Source organism: Glycine soja, chromosome 1 (assembly GCF_004193775.1).
Source record: "Glycine soja cultivar W05 chromosome 1, ASM419377v2, whole genome shotgun sequence".
NCBI classification, from domain to species: Eukaryota; Viridiplantae; Streptophyta; class Magnoliopsida; order Fabales; family Fabaceae; genus Glycine; species Glycine soja.
In genome coordinates, this window is record NC_041002.1 from 27931868 (window position 1) to 27950955 (window position 19088).

At 37.2% G+C, this 19088-nt stretch overlaps 1 protein-coding gene across 1 annotated transcript in view; it reads right to left on the reverse strand.

Moving 5' to 3' along the window:
- LOC114414385 (importin-9-like) overlaps window positions 1–14683 on the reverse strand; it is a 66997-nt gene extending 52314 nt beyond the window's left edge. Inside the window, exons 1-5 of the mRNA XM_028378632.1 lie at window positions 14427–14683; window positions 13633–13694; window positions 12770–12862; window positions 11226–11397; window positions 10780–10895 (exon numbers count right to left, since the gene is read on the reverse strand). Coding sequence (XP_028234433.1) covers window positions 10780–10895; window positions 11226–11397; window positions 12770–12862; window positions 13633–13694; window positions 14427–14550 — 567 coding nt within the window. The 5' untranslated portion in view covers window positions 14551–14683. The remainder of the gene's footprint in view (window positions 1–10779; window positions 10896–11225; window positions 11398–12769; window positions 12863–13632; window positions 13695–14426) is intronic.
- Between the last annotated feature and the right edge of the window lie 4405 nt (window positions 14684–19088).

Sequence of the window (19088 nt, forward strand, 5' to 3'; positions counted from 1 at the left end):
TAGGAAGACTAAAGAACCTGGCGATGTTTGATAGAGTGGAAGACGAATTCATGTGGAATAGGGGAGAAGATAATGTTAGGAAGTTCCATATCGCCTGTCTCAGTTCTTGGGTGCAGCTTATATATCTGTTGGACAACTTCACTTAGTACCAATTGATTTTAAGTTGAAATCTAACATGATATCAAAGTCTATAGCTCATCTTAGTTATTGCCTATTCTAGTAGGCTCGCCCGTATTGGTAGGCATCTGTGGAGGGGGAGTGTTAGGAAGTCTCACATCACCTGCCTCAGTTCTTGGGGTGCAACTTATATATCTGTTGGACAACTTAACTTAGTGCCAATTGGTTTGAAATTGAAATCTAACATGGTATCAGAGCTTATAGCCCATCTTAGTTCTTGCCTATTCTAGTAGGCTCGCCTGTATTGGCAGGCATCTGTGGAGGGGGTGTTAGGAAGTTCCACATCGCCTGCCTCGGTTCTTGGGGTGCAACTTATATATCTGTTAGGCAATTTCACTTAGTGCCAATTGGTTTTAAGTTGAAATCTAACATGATATCACAGCCTATAGCCCATCTTAGTTCTTGCCTATTCTAGTAGGCTCGCCTATATTGGCAGGCATCTGTGGAGGGGGGGTGTTAGGAAGTCTCACATCGCCTGCCTCAATTCTTGGGGTGCAGCTTATATATCTGTTGGACAACTTCCTTTACTGCCAATTGATTTTAAGTTGAAATCTAACAAATATCACATCAAAATATCTAGGAGATGACATGGTACTGCTAATGGGACTCACGGATAACAGAGCTGAGCAACTGGTCAAGGAAACAACTGAGATGGTGGAGGTGGACGACGACGTGGAAGAACTCCAGAGACTTGATAGGGCACGGGTGCTAATTAAGACACCATGGCAACCCATATTCCAACACGTTGCATCAACGTCGATTAATGGGGAGGAATACACGATGCATATTTCTATTACATTTTAGAGAGAGAATGAGTAGAGAGAGAAACACTGAGTGGGAGAGAGATAGGATTAGTGGTAAGGCTGTTGAGAGAAACAGAGTGAGGTTCAGTGAGGATCCCCGACGGACATCCGTCAGAAACTGGAAAGGAAACCAACAATACTACATTCGATCAAACTGGAGGGATCACAAGGATGTATCATCCTTCTACTTCACACACTTCTCTGATGACACCACCGAGAAGGAGCTGTGGTACAATTTTAAAAAGTGGGGTGACGTGAGGGAGATTTTCATCCCTAAGCGAAGGAACAACAATGGTAGAAGGTACAATTTCGCTAGATTTAAGGGGGTGAACGACGTCCAGAGACTTGCAATGCAACTGGACAGCATCGTTATCGGTGGACTGAAACTGTATGTTAATATCCCAAAGTATGGGAGAGAGATACCGAGATAGGCAGTTTCAGGAGCTAACCTTTTTTTTTTTGTCAGCAAAAGTAGTTATATTTAAATAAAAGTACCAGAGGTACTAGAGATACAATATAGTTCTAGATAGACTATTGGATACAATGATCAGGCTGGCTACAGGCTGATAGGATCCAGAGTGGTCATCTACAGATACAGATACATTATCCCTCGAAGCAGCTCGAGGCAAACAACCACACCAACAGACAAACCCAGCTTCATACACAGCGGTGGTAGCAAGAAATAACTAGAATTCAGGGCAAAGAAAGGCACAAAATAGCGAACCGTACAGCCGCGCAAGCTCCACATCATCAGTACATCTCGACATTGCACCAGACGACACGAAATGGCTCAATGAAGCTTGGGTAGGACAACTCAAAAATCCGACCATGTTCAAGAGAATTGAAGATCACTTACTATGGGACATCAGAGCGAACGTAACACCCAAGTATTTGGGAGATGACCTTGTTTTGCTACTCGATCTTACTGATGCCAGAGCAGAACAAATGCTCAACAAAGAAAACCACGGAGGAATCTCAATGTTTCACTCACTGGAGAAGTGGAGTCCGAGCCTGCGCGCGGTTTCAGGCTAACCTGGGTACAATGCTGGGGCATTCCGATACTGGCTTGGGACACGAAACAAATTCAGAAGATCGTGGCCGCCATGGGAGACATGGTGGAGGTGGACGATGACATCGAGAACGGTCGGAGGATGGACAGAGCAAGGGTACTCATTAAACTCCATGGAAGCCTGCTATTCAGCACACGGTTAATGTGTACATCGAAGGGGAGGCCTACAAAGTACAGGTGGTGGAGGAATGTGGCTATGGCACCCAACATTGCCATTGCAGATGACGGAGTGTCATGGGGTCGTCGGAGGAGATTTAGTCCGTTGAAAGTGAGTTCGGTACTCTGATTCTGGGGTACGTAGGCGCGCTGAAAAAAGAAAAAGAGGTACAAGACAGGGAGGAGCCAAAAACCAGAGCTGAACCGTGAAGGACCACCCTCGGTCCTAACGCCGACAACGATAACTACGGGACCTCGACAATACCCACCGATCAAAAGCGAAAAAGAACACCCACAAGATAATCGAAAAACCTCGCAGATAATAGAAACCATTCAAAAAGAGAGCAGAGAGGGCACCAATATAGTGAGGAAGGAGCTTTTAATAATGGGCTGGATTTTTCTATCCACACCCCTTATGAGCACTCAGCACAATATGGCTTTAGCCCACAAATTAAAAAAGCTGACTCCAAGTGTACATGGTAGGTCTACTCACGAAACAGAAGGTACAAAAAGAAATTTCAAGTGGGTTGTTCAAACCCTGAAGACATTGATACACCCAGAGAAACATTGATACACTGGTTTTAACGATAATAATGCTACCTTGGAAGGAACAACACCACTGAAACGGAGGACTCAACTCCAGGGAAATCAGCTAAAAGAGGCAATAGATATATGGAACATGGCTAAACAACTGGGGGCAATAAGGGGGACAGACCAAGGGGAAATCATTGGCAAAATAAGGGCAATGGAAGAAAGAGACAAGAAAGAGGCAGAGAGGTTGGAAAATAGAAGCTCTACCCCATGAATATTATCACCTACAATGTCAAAGGACTAGGGATGGGGGTGAAATGGGCAGCAATTAGAAGGTTGGTCAAGAAAGAGCATGCAAATATGATCTGTATTCAGGAGACAAAGAAGAAAATAATTGACAAATCCACATGTCAGGCATTATGGGGGGATCTTGATGTTAGCTGAGAGATGCAACCCGCAACTAACACAGCAGGAGGCATTTTATGTTTGTGGAGTGAAAAAACTTTTAAATTACAAAGGAAAGTCATTGGCTGTGGTTTTATTCTCTTGGTGGGTCAATGGATGAAGGAGGCACAACAAGTCAATATACTCACCATTTACTCACCGTGCGATATTCAAAATAAGAGAACTTTATGGGAAAATGTCAAGCAGTTGAAAATGTCAAATCCTGGGGGATTGTGGTGCATACTGGGTGACTTCAACAGCATTAGAAATCCAGCAGAAAGGCTGGGCACTTGTCAAAGGGAGCTAGGGGAGAGCAGCATAAAGGAGTTTAATGACTGGATAGAAGACATGGAGGTTGATAATGTACTTTGGGTGGGGAAAAAATTTACATGGTTCAAACCCAATGGAGCTACTAGGAGCAAGCTGGACAGATTCTTGGTGTCCCCTGAATGGTTGGATAAATGGCCTGGAAGTACCCAATTCACATTGGATAGGAATTTTTTAGACCACAGTCCAATTCTACTAAGGTCAAAATTTATAAACTAGGGCCCTAAACCTTTTAGGGTCCTAGATTACTGGCTCTCGGATAGCTCCTTTAACACAACTGTTCAACAATGCTGGAATTCCAATTTGCAGTGGGGATGGAGAGGTTTTGTGCTTAAAGAAAAAATAAAAAGTCTAAAAGAGAGGTTGAAGATTTGGAATAGGAAACATTTTAGAGATACCCTTAAGAAGGTCAAGAAGAATGAGGCTGACTTAAACAAAATGGAAGAGGAAACAATCCATAGACAGTTTTCTCCCCAAGAAGTGTTAACAAAGAAACAGCTACAGGAAGCATTGTGGGTAGCTGCTCAATCGCATGAGTCTTTTCTGAGGTAGAAGACGAGGTCTAGATGGATCAAGGAAGGCAATTGCAACTCACATTACTTTCACTTGTTGACGAATGCTAATCGCAGACATAATTCTCTGAAAGGAATCAGGATTGATGGAACCTGGATTGATGAACCAACATGAGTGAAAGAGGAAGTCAGATTGTTTTTTTCCAAAGATTTCAAGAATCTGATCAGCATAGACCCAAGCTGGATGGAATCTCTTTTTAGACTATTGACCAACCACAAAATGATATGTTGTTGGGATGTTTTGAGGAGGCTGAAGTAAAACAAGCCATATGGGATTAAGGGAGTGACAAGAGTCCAAGCCCAGATGGACTAAACATCAAGTTCATCAAGAAATTCTGGCACATACTCAAACCTGAGGGCGAGCCCTGGTGCAGCGGTAAAGTTGTGCCTTGGTGACTTGTTGGTCATGGGTTCGAATCCGAAAACAGCCTCTTTGCATATGCAAGGGTAAGGCTGCGTACAACATCCCTCCCCCATACCTTCGCATAGCGAAGAGCCTCTGGGCAATGGGGTACGAAGTTTTTTATACTCAAACCTGATGTCCTCCGGTTTCTAGCTGAATTCCATGCAAATGGGATATTTCCAAGAGGTTGTAATGCATCTTTCATAGCCCTAATTCCAAAGGTTGCTGACCCACAACTCCTAAATGACTACAGACCTATTTCATTAATAGGTTGTATGTACATGATAGTGTCCAAGTTGTTGGCTAATAGAATGAAGAAGGTGATGCCGCTGATAATAGATGAAACCCAATCTGCATTCATAGGGGGTCGGCAGTTCTTACATAGTGTGATAATAGCAAATGAGGTGATTGAGGAAGCTAAAAGGAGCCAGAAATCATGCCTTGTGTTTAAGGTAGACTATGAGAAGGCATACGATTCAGTATCATGGGACTTCTTGTCATACATCCTGAGAAGAACAGGCTTTAGTTCCAAATGGATCAAATGGATTGAGGGGTGTTTAACATATGCATCTATTTCGGTTCTAGTGAATGGAAGCCCCTCAACTGAGTTCACTCCACAAAGAGGACTTAGGCAAGGGGACCGATTAGCACCCCTTCTCTTTAATGTGGTTGCTGAAGGTCTAAATGGTTTGATGAGGAAAGCGGTAGAGAAAAATCTGTTCAGAGGTTTTCCAGTGGGCTCAGACAATGTAAGAATAAGCATACTACAATACGCAAATGACACAATTTTCTTTGACATTACAACACAGATTCCTATGGAGTGGTGGACCTGAGCAAAACAAGATTACTTGGGTTAAGTGGGAGCCCGTGTGCCTACCAAAAGAAAAAGGTGGTTTGGGCCTCAAGGACATTAGGACTTTCAATCTTGCATTGCTTGCCAAATGGAAATGGATTCTTTTTCAGCACCACGGACAATTATGGGCAAGGGTATTGGAGTCAAAATATGGTGGTTGGAGGAGCCTGGATACAACATCTAGAGCTACCAATGATTCAATATGGTGGAGGGATTTAAAAATGGCTTTACTTCACTCGCAAGAGGGTCAGAATCTCCAAAATAGAACATTGTGGAGGGTAGGATGTGGTGACAGGATCAAGTTTTGGGAGGACAGATGGGTTAGTGGGGAGGAAACATTATCAGCAAAATACCCCAGATTATATCTGATTTCTTGTCAGCAAAATCAGTTCATTAGGCAGATGGGAGATCACAAGGGCACAGAATGGGAGTGGGAGTTCACATGGAGGAGACCCCTATTTGACAATGAAATTTCTACGGCTGTTAGTTTTCTAAGAGAGGTTGAAGGCAAGACAATACAACAACATCGAAGTGATGAGTGGGTGTGGAAGGCAGACCCAAGCGACATCTATTCTGTACAAAGTGCCTACAACATGTTAAGGGGGGAAATAGCTGAGGGAAGTCAAAATGAATGTTTTAAGGAGCTATGGAAAATAAAGATCCCAAGCAAAATTTTAGTTTTTGTCTGGAGATTACTCAGAGATAGGTTGCCAACAAGAACAAATTTACAAAGAAGGCAGGTGCAAACTAACGACTTGTCTTGCCCATTCTGCAGATGTTCGGAGGAGGATGCAGCCCACTTATTCATCCATTGCAACAAAATCCAACCTATCTGGTGGGAATCCCTATCCTGGCTGAATATACAAGATGTTTTCCCACAAACCCCAAGACAACATTTTCTTCAACATGCATCAGGTTTGGATAAGGGCATAAGGGTTAATAGATGGCAATGCTGGTGGCTGACTTTGACATGGTCTATATGGCAGCACAGGAACAGCATACTGTTCTCCAATGCAGTGTTTAATGGCAACAAATTGTTTGAAGATGCAGTATTCCTACTTTGGACTTGGCTCAGAAGTTTGGAGAGAAATTTTACAATACATTTTAACCAATGGTCAAGTAGTCTTAGGAATGGTTTTGTTTAGCTGAGGATAATAACATAAGATAACAATAGATTCAGATTTTGTTTCATAGCCATCGTTTGGTTCCTATCAAGACTGTGCTAAGTCTAATATATGGAACCAATTGTATGGTTTATCTCCATTATGTAATCTTTGTACCTCTAGTTGAAGAAACTTGCTACAATCCCGACAGATGCAAATGTCGAACAGGGAGTTTGATAAGGTCGTCGAAGGAAATAAGCTCTGACAAGAGCGAAATCGAGATGCCACTGTTGGACAATGGCTAATGCAGGAAAGCAAACCTGTGCCGGAGATTAACTTACCGATTGCAGACGGCAAAGAGCAGTTACGGTGAGTGAGTGAGGTACAGTAGACCGACAGACAAGACCCTTCGCATAAACCACAGGGTAATAACCTAAGGCTCCTGACACGAAGACAGAAGCGGAGAAAATGAAGCAGACCAAAGCAGACACAGGGAAGACAAAAGCGAACAAAGTGAGGCAGATGGGATAGTAGTTGGAGTCAAACACAGATTTACTCAACAAAGGTTTGGGGGTAATTGCACGAAAGAGGCGACAGAGAAAGAACTATCAAAGGAGGCAGGAACAAGTATAGGGGAAAACCGAAAAAAGGTAGTCGCATCAAAAGGGATAAAGTGCAACAATGACAATGGGCATGAAACGGGCCCACTGATGTCAAACAAATTTGAATTAAAGGAGAGAGAGACACGTTCAGTTCACAGGATGGTTAAGGGCCTTACTAAAACCACCCTAGCTGAAATAAATAAGGGGCAGAAGGCAATATGAAATGCGAACCAAATCGGCTAGCACACATGATGAAAGTTTACTCAAGAAACAAAGGATGCAAAAAGCAAATAGGCCCCAACATAACAGATGGGCCCTCAAAAAATGAAACAACAATGTCCAAAAGGAGGCCAGCAGCGTACTAGGGAATTGTGACAAATATTCACCAGTAACGAGAGGCAGTGGACTAAAGGAAGTGGTAGATTGGGAAGAACAGGATATGGTAAGCATGTAACACAGGTTCCAACAGAAAATAAAAGTCATGAAACCTATGAACAAATATAAGAAGCAACATCATATTGGATCATGGTCTCGTAACTCTGTTGTATAGCTTGTATTAGGGCACCAAGGCACCATATTTCTGCTCACCTTGGCCTTGACTTGTATATTTCCTAGTACAACTTGTACTATCTTAATTATAATACAATACTACTTTCGCCAATTAAAAAAAAAAACTATTTACATGCAACGCTATCGGCCTCATCAAATAGGGGATTTTTGGCTTTTTGTTATGGAATACAATTTGCTATTGATCACACTGCCACCAAAACCTTATAGATCCTATTCTTCTCTTTGTAATGTTTGAGTAGAACAGCATCTTTGGTGCATTTTGCTTCAAACTGTTCATGATGGTCTAACTCCTGCAACAGATTTTGTCAAGTCTCAGCATACTCACTAACTTATCAATTCCCATTTTGTAAATCATATACTCGTTTAAATTTCATAGATTTCAGCAGCATCACCAACCCTGGAATAAACTATAAATCTCTGCACATCTGTCCAATATTTCCTTGGCTTTCTTCTTAAACATTCAAGCATCACCCATTCCTGGCATCATGAAGTTTCATAATCATGAAATCATAACTGCATCTGCATTGTCCCATGCTGCAAACTTGGGATCTGAAGATTTCAGAGCTTTACTAAATGGTTCAATTTTCCCTTCCACTTTGGAAAGGCTTGGATGAAACGAGACCATGATGTACTTAGGGTTTTTCCCATAGAAACACAGGCTGGATTCGATGTCCTGCAACTCTACAATGTTTCACATATTCAGACAGGGAAGAGGTTTTTTTTTCTTGTTTCTGACATTTTAAGGATTTGGGAAGGTGCTTCACAGGGAAAAAATCTGCCAATGCAGGATAAGAAGAAATACAGTGAAAGAAACAAGAAGAAACTTCTCAGAATGCAGGCCACAAGATTATGCAGGCTACATCACTGATACTGTGTCAAAAAGTGTTCAAACCAAAGAGCAAGTTCTCTTAAATAGGATACAAATAATCCAAGAAAATTTTCTAAACTATTGCTTACATTGTCAATTTCTAAACTACTGCTTACAGTGCCATTTTAGGAATAGTGAAACATTGTTCACCTCCTCTAAGATAGATGAGTTGTTTTTTTCTTTTCCTTTCAAAGCAAGTAAGGGGAAGCCCAAGGTTTCAAGGCAAATGGCACTATCCCAATATTAGAGTATTTTATAGAGTTGCAGTATTCAACTGCACTCTCAGCTAAGTGTGTTAGTTGGGAGTTAGTTAGTAGATTAGTTATTGACAGCTGTCATAACTAACCATCTAAGCCTATATATACCATATTGTAACACACAGTTCAGTGGCCAATAATATTTTTTACTTCTCCTTTCTAAAGATTTTCTCTCTCAAAATATCTTCTATTATGTTCTGTTAGAACTCTGTTATGGTATCAGAGTCTATCATAAATCCATTAAACGAGTGACCCACCATGTTATCCACGCACCAAGCCCAAAAGTGCTTGATGTGAGGAAGTGTATTGGGAAAAAATTCAACTCCCACATCGGCTAGAGATAAGACCAATATATATAAGTGGGGGACAACCCTCACCCTATAAGCTAACTTTTGGGGTTGAGTTAGGACCAAGCTCACATTCTAAAGCCGCCTTATTTAGGGTGATTTTTAGTTAGTTGAGTTTCAATTTTTTTTAAAATAACAATCAATTTTTAGTTTTAGTTTGAAAAAAAAATTAAATCAGTTTTTAAAATATATTAGTCTCAAATAAATTCATTTTGAAAATTTTAGATCATATTAAAATTAGTTTAAGAGTGATTTTGAGTGATGGTGACGACAATGATGATGGTAGTGATGTCAGTAGCAATAGTAGTAGGGATACCAGTGGTGGTCACAATGACAGTGATGGAGGTGATATAGGTGGTGGTGGCAGTGAAGACAAGGTGATGGTGGCGGTGATGGTGGCAGTGTTGGTGGTGGTAACGGTGACAGAGGAGGTATTACTGGTGATGGTGATGACAAGGTGGTGGTGGCGATGTGGTGGTGGTCATGGTGGTTGCAGCAACGTTGGTGGTGGTTGTGGTGACGATGACAGTATTGTTAGTAGTGATGGTAACAATGACAGTGACATTGATGGTAGTGGTGGTAGCGACGTTGGTGGTAGCGACGTTGTTTCAAAAATAATTTAAAAACAATTTGAACTCCATTTTTGCCAAACATGTTTTGTTTTGAAAATTAGATTTGAAAACCAAAAATCAAAAACTCGCAACCACTCCAAACAGGCGCTAAGAGTTTCATTTTCATTCAACTAAAATAAAGGCTACACAAACAGAGATTTAACAGAACTCATGCATCTCATGCTCCAACAGTTATGTTTTTTTAGTTATTGATCATGAATATGTGCTTTAATATGTTTTTGTTAGTTGCATATGCTATGTTTTATTATTGATTATAATTCATACAATTCACGATACAATTCGATTCACGATTTAGAAAATGAACCTTCCAATTCACGATTTGAACCCTAGTTGAATTGGAAAGCGTGCTAAGTGGCACTAGTCTATAGCTCAATTTATATGCAAGATAAATATTACAATTTACAAACAGATTCTGTCAATTAGCCCTCAATCAAGCTTCAATCAATGACTCGAAATCACCTTCAATTTATTACCCTAGATTTTAGGGTCAACGCTTCTATATTTAATTGAAGATAATTTATAATTTTTTCGCATTAACTAACTTATGAACCTATGTGCATATGAATAATCCTCCCAACAGCAACTTAGAGCCCGTTCACAGAGAGAACATCTTTTTCCATTTTCTGTTCTTACATTTAATTACAAAACTGCCACCTTAATTTTCTTTTGCTTCCTATTTTACAGGACACAGTGAAAGCAACTTTTTTTCTGTTTCATATATAAATCTTCAAAAGCAGGAAACAAATAGAAAACAAAGTGGTACTATTGCAATTAAAAGTGAAAACAGGAAATGAAAATATCAAACATTATAAATATTCCTTCCAAAAAAATCAACTTAAAAAGTAAAAAAAAAAACATTTTTTTTTGTAAAGAAAGAATGTATTAGGTAAATAAAAGGAGAGGTACAAATGAAAGAGGATAAGAAATTCTCAAAAACTGTTCCAAAAATAAGAATGAAAAGAGAAAAAAAAAACTAAGAAAACAATAAATGTAACACAGCACACCAAAAGAAAAATATAAAACAGGATAATTAGAAAGTTAACGGAAAAATATACATAACATAACCTGGGGAGAGGAGACAATTGTCAGCAAACTTGGGAACAGAGCAGGTATTAATGTTGGAACCATTTTATCATCCAAGTCCACAGAGAGAAGAACCAAGCATCTCATAGCTCCATGCACTAGAATAAAATTATTAAGAAATAAACAAATTAAAAAGTTGATTCACATTCTGAAATTCCATCAAACATTGTAGCCCCAAAACAGTGCAATTATCGATCATAAAATTATTTCTGGAAAACTATTTCTGGAAAACCTAATAGAAAAAGTGAATGAATCAACAAGTCACCAGCGGGAAAGAAAAACATCAAGCAAGCAATTGGCAACTCAGGGATATAAAAGTACTCCTACCATGTAATGTTTAGTCTCTACTCTCTACTACCCAAGGTTTTTCCACAATCATTCATACATAGAAAATCCCAAAAATCACTAACTCAAACAGAAATGCTTACCTCCATTCATGTTGGTTTGATTGTTAATCAAATTCAGGAGAAATGGTAACAAATCCGGCCATAACTCTGGCCAGTCATGCATTGCAATGGATGCCACAGCCATACCAATAGCCGTGCAAATTTTCTTATGAGGGTCATCCAATGCCAATAGAAGCATTCTGCGGATGATTTCCTGAAGATGGAACAAACTTCAGTTAGTATCAGAAAAGTTCTTTTTTTGTAGACAGTTTAATTAAATGGCCTTATACAGAAAAGAAAAATTATAGATTGACATGGAACAAGAACAGGCTTATCAGTAATGTATACACATATGACATATCATTTTAGTGCTCCAGAAATTCATGTTCAGAAAATTAAATATTATTTGCAGTGCCATATATGAGATCCATGAGGACAACTTTGAACCATTGAAATTAAGCTAAAAGGCATTCAAACTTTGATATTACCCTACATCCTTGTCCAGTGAAAAGAGAAATCCAGCAGACCTAAAGCTCAATGGGGAAAAGATATAGCAGCTTGTGGACATAAGCTTTGACAAGTGCTTTTACAATAGTTTTTTTAGAGCTTATTTTAATAAACTACTCTTACTTATGAGGGGCAAAAAACAGAAATTGATTTTTTGTTGCTTTTCATATTTAAAAAAATTACCCAGTTATCTTGAATTTTTGGACATTTTTTAAGTAAAAAGATATTTTCTATAAGTAAGCGCAAATGAATATTCATCATGTAAAAAACTAAGACAGAAGCAGTCTAGATCCCGGGAAGAAGGAAAATACCAAATTAATTGGTATTATCATAGACTAGAAACACTTGCAAACAACCAACTGCAAGGAAATATACGGCATTGACGACAGCAACTGAAGGAAGAAACTAATAAGTCCAAATTCAGTACAATATTATGGAATGTGATTTCAGGCCCCCAATGACAGACCAAAAGATGTATTTACAATCCAAGGGTGTGAGGTATCTAAACCTCAAAACAAATTCAAATCACAATCAGATTTATGATGCCAACCAGCAAAATAACACCAAGTGAAATATTTGTGTAACTATTAAAACAATGAAAAATGATTAATTGTTAGACTTTTCAGTATAAAAGAAACAAAAAAAGTACAGGATGCAGAAAAGATAAAAGAAAAATGCAGAGTAGCTACAAAATGCCACATCCTGCTAAAGCCCCAAGGCCAATCCAAGCTTTCCAAAAAATTTCCACATTCCCTCTCACTCTCTAGTCTCTAAATCATAACCACCTCAAAATCTTGGCACCTCCTTGTGGACCCCACTCATGATTCCACTTAGCATAACAACCTCTCATGTTTGTTTTTCACATATCCCTCTTTTTTCCTTTTCTAGAATATACCTTTCATATCTTAGGACCATGGCCTAACTTCCGCACTACATATATCAGATTCAAACTTCAAAGATCTCATCAGTTTACCTATATTTAAATCTTAATAAATCAAGCTCAGAAAATTGTTTCCTGCAATAGCTTCTAGACATCTACATATTAATAATACTCACAATAGAAATGAAAGCATATTTACCTTTTCATCACTAGCAACAACAGGAGGTTCAAAAGAGTCCTCACCCTCTTGCCAATGCTTTTTAACAAACTGCTTAAGAAGGACTGCAGCTAAGTACGGGAAAGTTAAGTTATCCCAGTTCATAAGCCCATGGAAGAAGGAAAATGAAAACATTTGAGTTGTAACTCTAGTATAGTTCTTCACATGTTGATGAAAAAAAGGAACAAACAAGATAGCATAAAACTTTTGTTTTTTTCCTAAAAGAATAAGGGGGCATTTAGTTCAAGAAAATGTTTTCTGTTTTTACTTTTACATACAAAAATGTCATATTGTTTTGACTTTCTTTCCTGTTTGCAAAAGTTTGTAAATGAAACATGAAGATTATAGAAAGTTGTTTTCTCCTCAGAATAAAAGGGCATTTAGTTTGAGAAAATGTTTTTTGTTACTTTTACTTACAAAATGTCATATTGTTTTTCACTTTGTTTCCTGTTTTCGAAAGGATTATATAGGAAACATTTAAGATGATAAAAAGATTGTAAAGGATAGAAGAAACATAGCACAAATGTCCTTCATCAAGTTACTCTAAAGATTAGATAATTCGATAACAAGGAAAATATCAACTGTAGCGTTATTGCATACAACAGCAAATGTTTCCTTCCTTAGTTGTCAAATCAGCTGTCTTCTTCGTTTCCTACAAGTTCTATCTAGCAATCCCTTTCACCAATGATAAAAACTAACATAATGATTGTTACTATGAACACTGAAAAACTCACAAAATATTTCTTTCTTTAAGAAAAATAATGAAAAGATGGAAGGAAATGTTTTGGTTCCGACTTTCGAATAAAAAATAACACTAAGTATGTGATCATTATGAAATAGGATATTTGACGCAGTCCCACCACGAGCTCCTTGTTTGCAGCAACTTTTGATAATGCACTGCCAAAACCTTCAGGAGAATTTAACATTTAAAATTAGGATAGAAACATGGTTGAACCAGATTAAGAATATTCGTTAAGCAAAAGTAGCATTGAATGAGCATTACAAGTTATGCTCCTTCATCTCCATGGTCAAGTTATAGACAATATACAAATTACAAAAGAAGATAAAGCAAAACAGCAATAAGTGCTTCACTAAAGAAAATCAACCATATAATTCCCGTTTAAGTATGACAAATACAATTCTCGTTCAACAATGATAATTATCAAACCCGCACAAGATTGATACATAACACCATTATCATATGTTCACATTCAACAAGCTGCCACCCTAGTGAATATCATCATTTCCTTGTTGTTAAATGCTTATGCAGATGCATCCACCTCCGAAATACCAAAAATCACTCTTCCTTTCATCCTTTCAGTAACACATTAAAAACAAAAAACAACAGCATTGTCGAACAAACTAAATTTCCAAAACCAATAACCACTCCCCCTCAAGTCCTCAACTGCAAAACACTCACTCCACATCACACCACACAAACAGCAATCAGAGCACACCTAACAAACCAACAAGCGTCAATTCAGTTCACCTAATTTTGAATAAACAATCGCTTATGTTTCTAAACAAACGTTTCCGAATAACCAACCCATCCCAAACATGAACTAAGGTTTTTCATCACGGAGCGAAATCCGCATCCAATTAGGTTTTCGGCTAAGAGAATTGAAGTGATGAACGAAACCTGGTTGGCGAGAGGCTTGATCGAGGGAAGCTTCGGCGAAACAGCGAACCTCGGGGTTGGGGTCGAGTGTGGCGGACAAGCAACTGAGCAGCCATTGCTGATCTTGATCCACGAGGTTCCCCATGCGCGAAATGGAAAACCCTAGAGCTCGATGATGGAACGGCGACGTTTGTTGCTTTCGCTGCTTCACACTTCGCCGCGCTGCCTTTTCCCGCTCTGCAGAAGAAGGAATGTATATATAGGGGAAGAGCTGGGAAGGTGTTTTTCAAGTGTTATTAGTTATTACTTGGGTAGTGGCAGAAATGAAATTTTGTGATATTCCTTGATTTTATTTCTTATTTCTTACTAGCCTTTTAATTTTTAAACCGTGGAAATGCATGAGTTAATTTTTTGTGCATATAATTATTGCAGGTTAAATAGAACTTCTCCTTATCTACATTTTAGGTTTTAGTTTTTTTTTTTTTTACTGATGTGACATTTTTATAATTTGTCATGTGTTATCAAGTTGATCAAATTGATATGATAAAGTAATGAAAGAATCCATTTGACCTAACAAAAAAATATTACAAAACTAAAATTAAGTTTTTTAAACATCAATTTCTCTTAATAAAAGAATGTATATTTGATTACGTGTGTCATATTTTGATTCAATTGCCCATTTGATTCTCATAACAAAACAAAATTATACTTTTGTTGTTTCATCTTCAAACTAAAAAAATAAAAATAAAAAACTATTGAAATTACTATATAATAAAGAAAAGTCAACTCAAGCTTTACTTGTAAGATTAAATTTATAATTTTATCTATATGCTTTCTAAAAAAATATGCATAGAATAGAAAACCAACGGGCAAAAAAAATTGAAGTTGTGATAACATATACCTTAGTGGCTTCACTTCAGATTTTAGAAGAATTTTTCTCCTTTTTCTTGACTTAGTCGAATTAATGTCAAGTTCATCACATCTATTATCAAATTGTTGTGTTCGGATTCAGAGAGTCCTCCTAACTTCTATTTTTGTTTTACTCTTTTATCATTATGTTTAACTTCACTCATTTCTTTGTCCAACTTTTCCATATCCATTTGATCCTATTATATTAGTTAAGTGTAGGATAAGGTGTGGGAATTGTGGCATTCGAATAACTTTCGCACATTTGGCATTTTTTTTTATTATTATTCTCGAATGTTTAAGTTCCCTCATTTTTTTTTCCATTTCTTTCATGTCCATTTGAACCTATAGTTTGACTCAAGTGTTGGATGAGATTTGGGTATTTTGGCATCGAAATCATTTTCACATATTTTCTATCCCTTTTTTTTAAAAGAAAAAAATCAATTGATTGTGTTGATATTGTGAGTTATCTTAGTTTGGGGTTTGTGTGTTTTGGTTTTTGATTCAAACAAAAAGCTTTTTATGTTGTGGTAGGGTTTGATTGTTATACTGTAATGTCATAGCAACCGCGCATTGACTTTCCCATTTCTCCTTTTCCTCTCAAAACCCTTTCTTTTTCCCGCAGCCCACAAAACCTGTCTCCGAAAAATGATGATCTCGGACTCATTCACCATTTGATCATCGTGAAATTTGAGTACCACGTTGCAACCCAATTTCAAGCATTCTCACCGTTGGGAATTGCAAAATCATATCTGAGCTTAGAGGAAAACCCTTCGCACTGTAGTCTTTTATTTTCTCGCAGGAACCCAAAACTGTCTCGGTAAAACTATGATCCCGGTTTCATTAACCGTTGGATTTTCATGAAATTTTGATATATTGTTTGAAATTCAATTTCTCACACTTTCACCGTTGGGATTTGCGAGATAATATTCGTGGAGGGAGAAAAAGGAATCACATGAAGACAGTACAAGTGGAGGCTTCAATCTCTTCTTCGTCTCTCTAACGTTCGAGAATTCTATCGGAGCAGTCGGAGGAAAAATTTGAGGAATCTTAGGAAACCGCTAGAGATGCCGCTATCGTTGTCAGAAGACACGTGAGTCCGCTCAGAGGTAAGGGATGAGTTATTCACAATTGGAGATTAGTGAGAACATGTGTAGGGATCCTTAGAGATATCAATTGGAATGAGTTTTGGGGTGTTTTTGTAATTTTTATTTTATCCTTATAATTATTACAATGAATTATATATGTTGACAGACCAATTGTTGTGAAATTGATATGTTATTGTGTTGAGCGTGAACCCTATAAATCGAGCATTTTTTTAATTAATATGAATTGATGAAATAAAGGAAAAATTTATATATAATTTAAAAAATTAATATCATAATTGAAATTGACCAAAGTGTTCATATAATTATTTAGAATTTGTGCATTGAAAGCTTACTTTGATATTTGTGATTCAATATGATGTATGCTAGCTTATATATATAGAGGTAGTTATTTATATTAATAATTTATGTAAATAATATTGTAGAGTGTTATAGTATGATTCCAAAAATTATTAAGTGTTGAAGTTTGAGAATATTATGGTTAAATTTGATGAACATGTGTGTGTTGTACCTTATGAATATCATTAGGAATGTTATGAGATGGTTGATGTGATGTTATGAGATGTTAAAGTGTGGACATGATATTCGATTGTGAATAAGTAGATGTGTTTAACACTTGATGTTACATTAATTATATTGTGAGTTATGAATTATACAATAACCCGACCAGTGTTTATGCGCAGTGTTAAAGAGAAAGTGTAGGTTCCTAGTTAGGAACCAGTGTTAAATTGTAGCGCAATTGTGTTAAACATGTTTGAAACATGAGTGTGAGGTCGTGATATTGTATAATTCATGAGCAGTGTTTATAAATGAAATATGTGATGAATTATGGAATAATATGTTGCCTCGAGATTATAATATTGTTATTGAGATTGAGTAAAAGTGTAAAGTAGAACATGTGTTAAATTGTGAGATACGTGAAAACATGTGATGATGGATTGTGACATTATGAGATGTGAAATTGTGAATAAGTTCTGGTTGTGAATAAGTGTGTGATTAACTCTTGATGTGACATTATTTGTGTTGTAAGCTGTGAATTGTACAATAATCCGACCAGTGTTATCTTGAGAAAAGTGTAAATGCGCAGTGTTAAAGTGAAAGTGTAGGTTTCCTATTTAGGAACCAATGCTAAATTGTAGCGCAATATGTTGTACGTGTTTAACACACGAGTGTGAGGTCATGGGTATTGTATAATTCACAAGCAGTGTCTATGTGTTAAAATGATTTTAGGGGTTGGACCTGAATCAGGAGGGAGAGGCCCTGATGGACTCTTCGGAGTGTAGGCCTTGGGGGTCACCGGGTTTGAGTGCTTCTTTAAGCCTATGCTGATCCCATATGGTTGGAGCATTCTCGCAAAATATCGTGACCCTGAATGGTCTCCCTATGATCTTACTTAGTGAGAGTGACCTGACAAATCCATTGTTTGGTGTGTCTTGTTATGTACTCCTAAGCGCCCCTGGGTGGTTTTTCACTGACATGGTACCACATTGCATATAGGCTTGAGTCTTAGCATAACTGTCTCATGCGTTTGCTAATTGTTTATTATGAAATTGAAGTGTTATTATGTCTTGATCAGAGCGTGTGATTCTTGTGTAATGTGATTGATGGTTGAAAAGTGAACTTTGAATGACAAAGTGGTGGAATTACGTAAATTACGTGTAACTAAGTTTTATTTGGTTTATATGATATGTATATCTAGTTGTCTTGTTTCTCTATTAGTTAGGAATGTGATGACTCACTCCTCGTGTGTTGTTTGTGTTTGGATCCTGTGATGATCTTGAACTTTGTGTTCGAGGGAGCAGATGACTAGGTGAATTGTTTTAAGGAATCATGTGCTGAAGGACGTCAGGATATAACGCTCTGATAGGATGTGGCATTGGGGTATAGGATTTTATAGACGACCTTGTTTGAGCTGAAGTGAATTTATTATTTATTTAGAAAAGTTTTATGATGATATTAGAAAGGTGAATGTGAGCTTGCTACCCTCTTGAAAGGCTTGTATTTAAATATGTTTTAAAAACTTGAATTAAGTTTAATTTTTTTTAATTATTTCTTTTATTATTGGTACATATATGTGTGGGGTAGAGGGTGTCACAGTTTTGAAATTGATTGAAAAGGAAGAGTAGACACTATAAGAAAATTGACATATGCCTACGGAGGCTGTTACCTACAGACATGAATTATTGTAGGTAAATGTAAAAAAAATACTTATACCTACACTTGTTTGTCATAGGTAAAATTTAAAAATTTGTACCTGTTATTATTTGGTGTAGGTAAAACTCAAAATAATTTCTACTTACAAATGTTCAGTGTTGGTAAAATTTCAAGAAACTTATACCTACGATTATTTGATGTTGGTAGAATCCTATAAAACTTACACCTATTGTGCATTGGTGTAGATAAAGTTTAAAAAATTTCTACTTGCAAATACAAAGTGTAGGTAAAATCTCATAAAATAAATACATATTAAAATAAATATTTTTTTAAAATATAAATGTTATCTAACATGCACCTAATATTAGATAAAATTAAAACTTATTCTACAATTAATCTTATCATATTCTACACGTATCCTTATAATTATATTTATTATTTTTGTAAAAATAGCACATATTTAATTTAATTTATCTTTTTTAAATTCATATTTTTAATTTTTATATGTAAAAAAAAT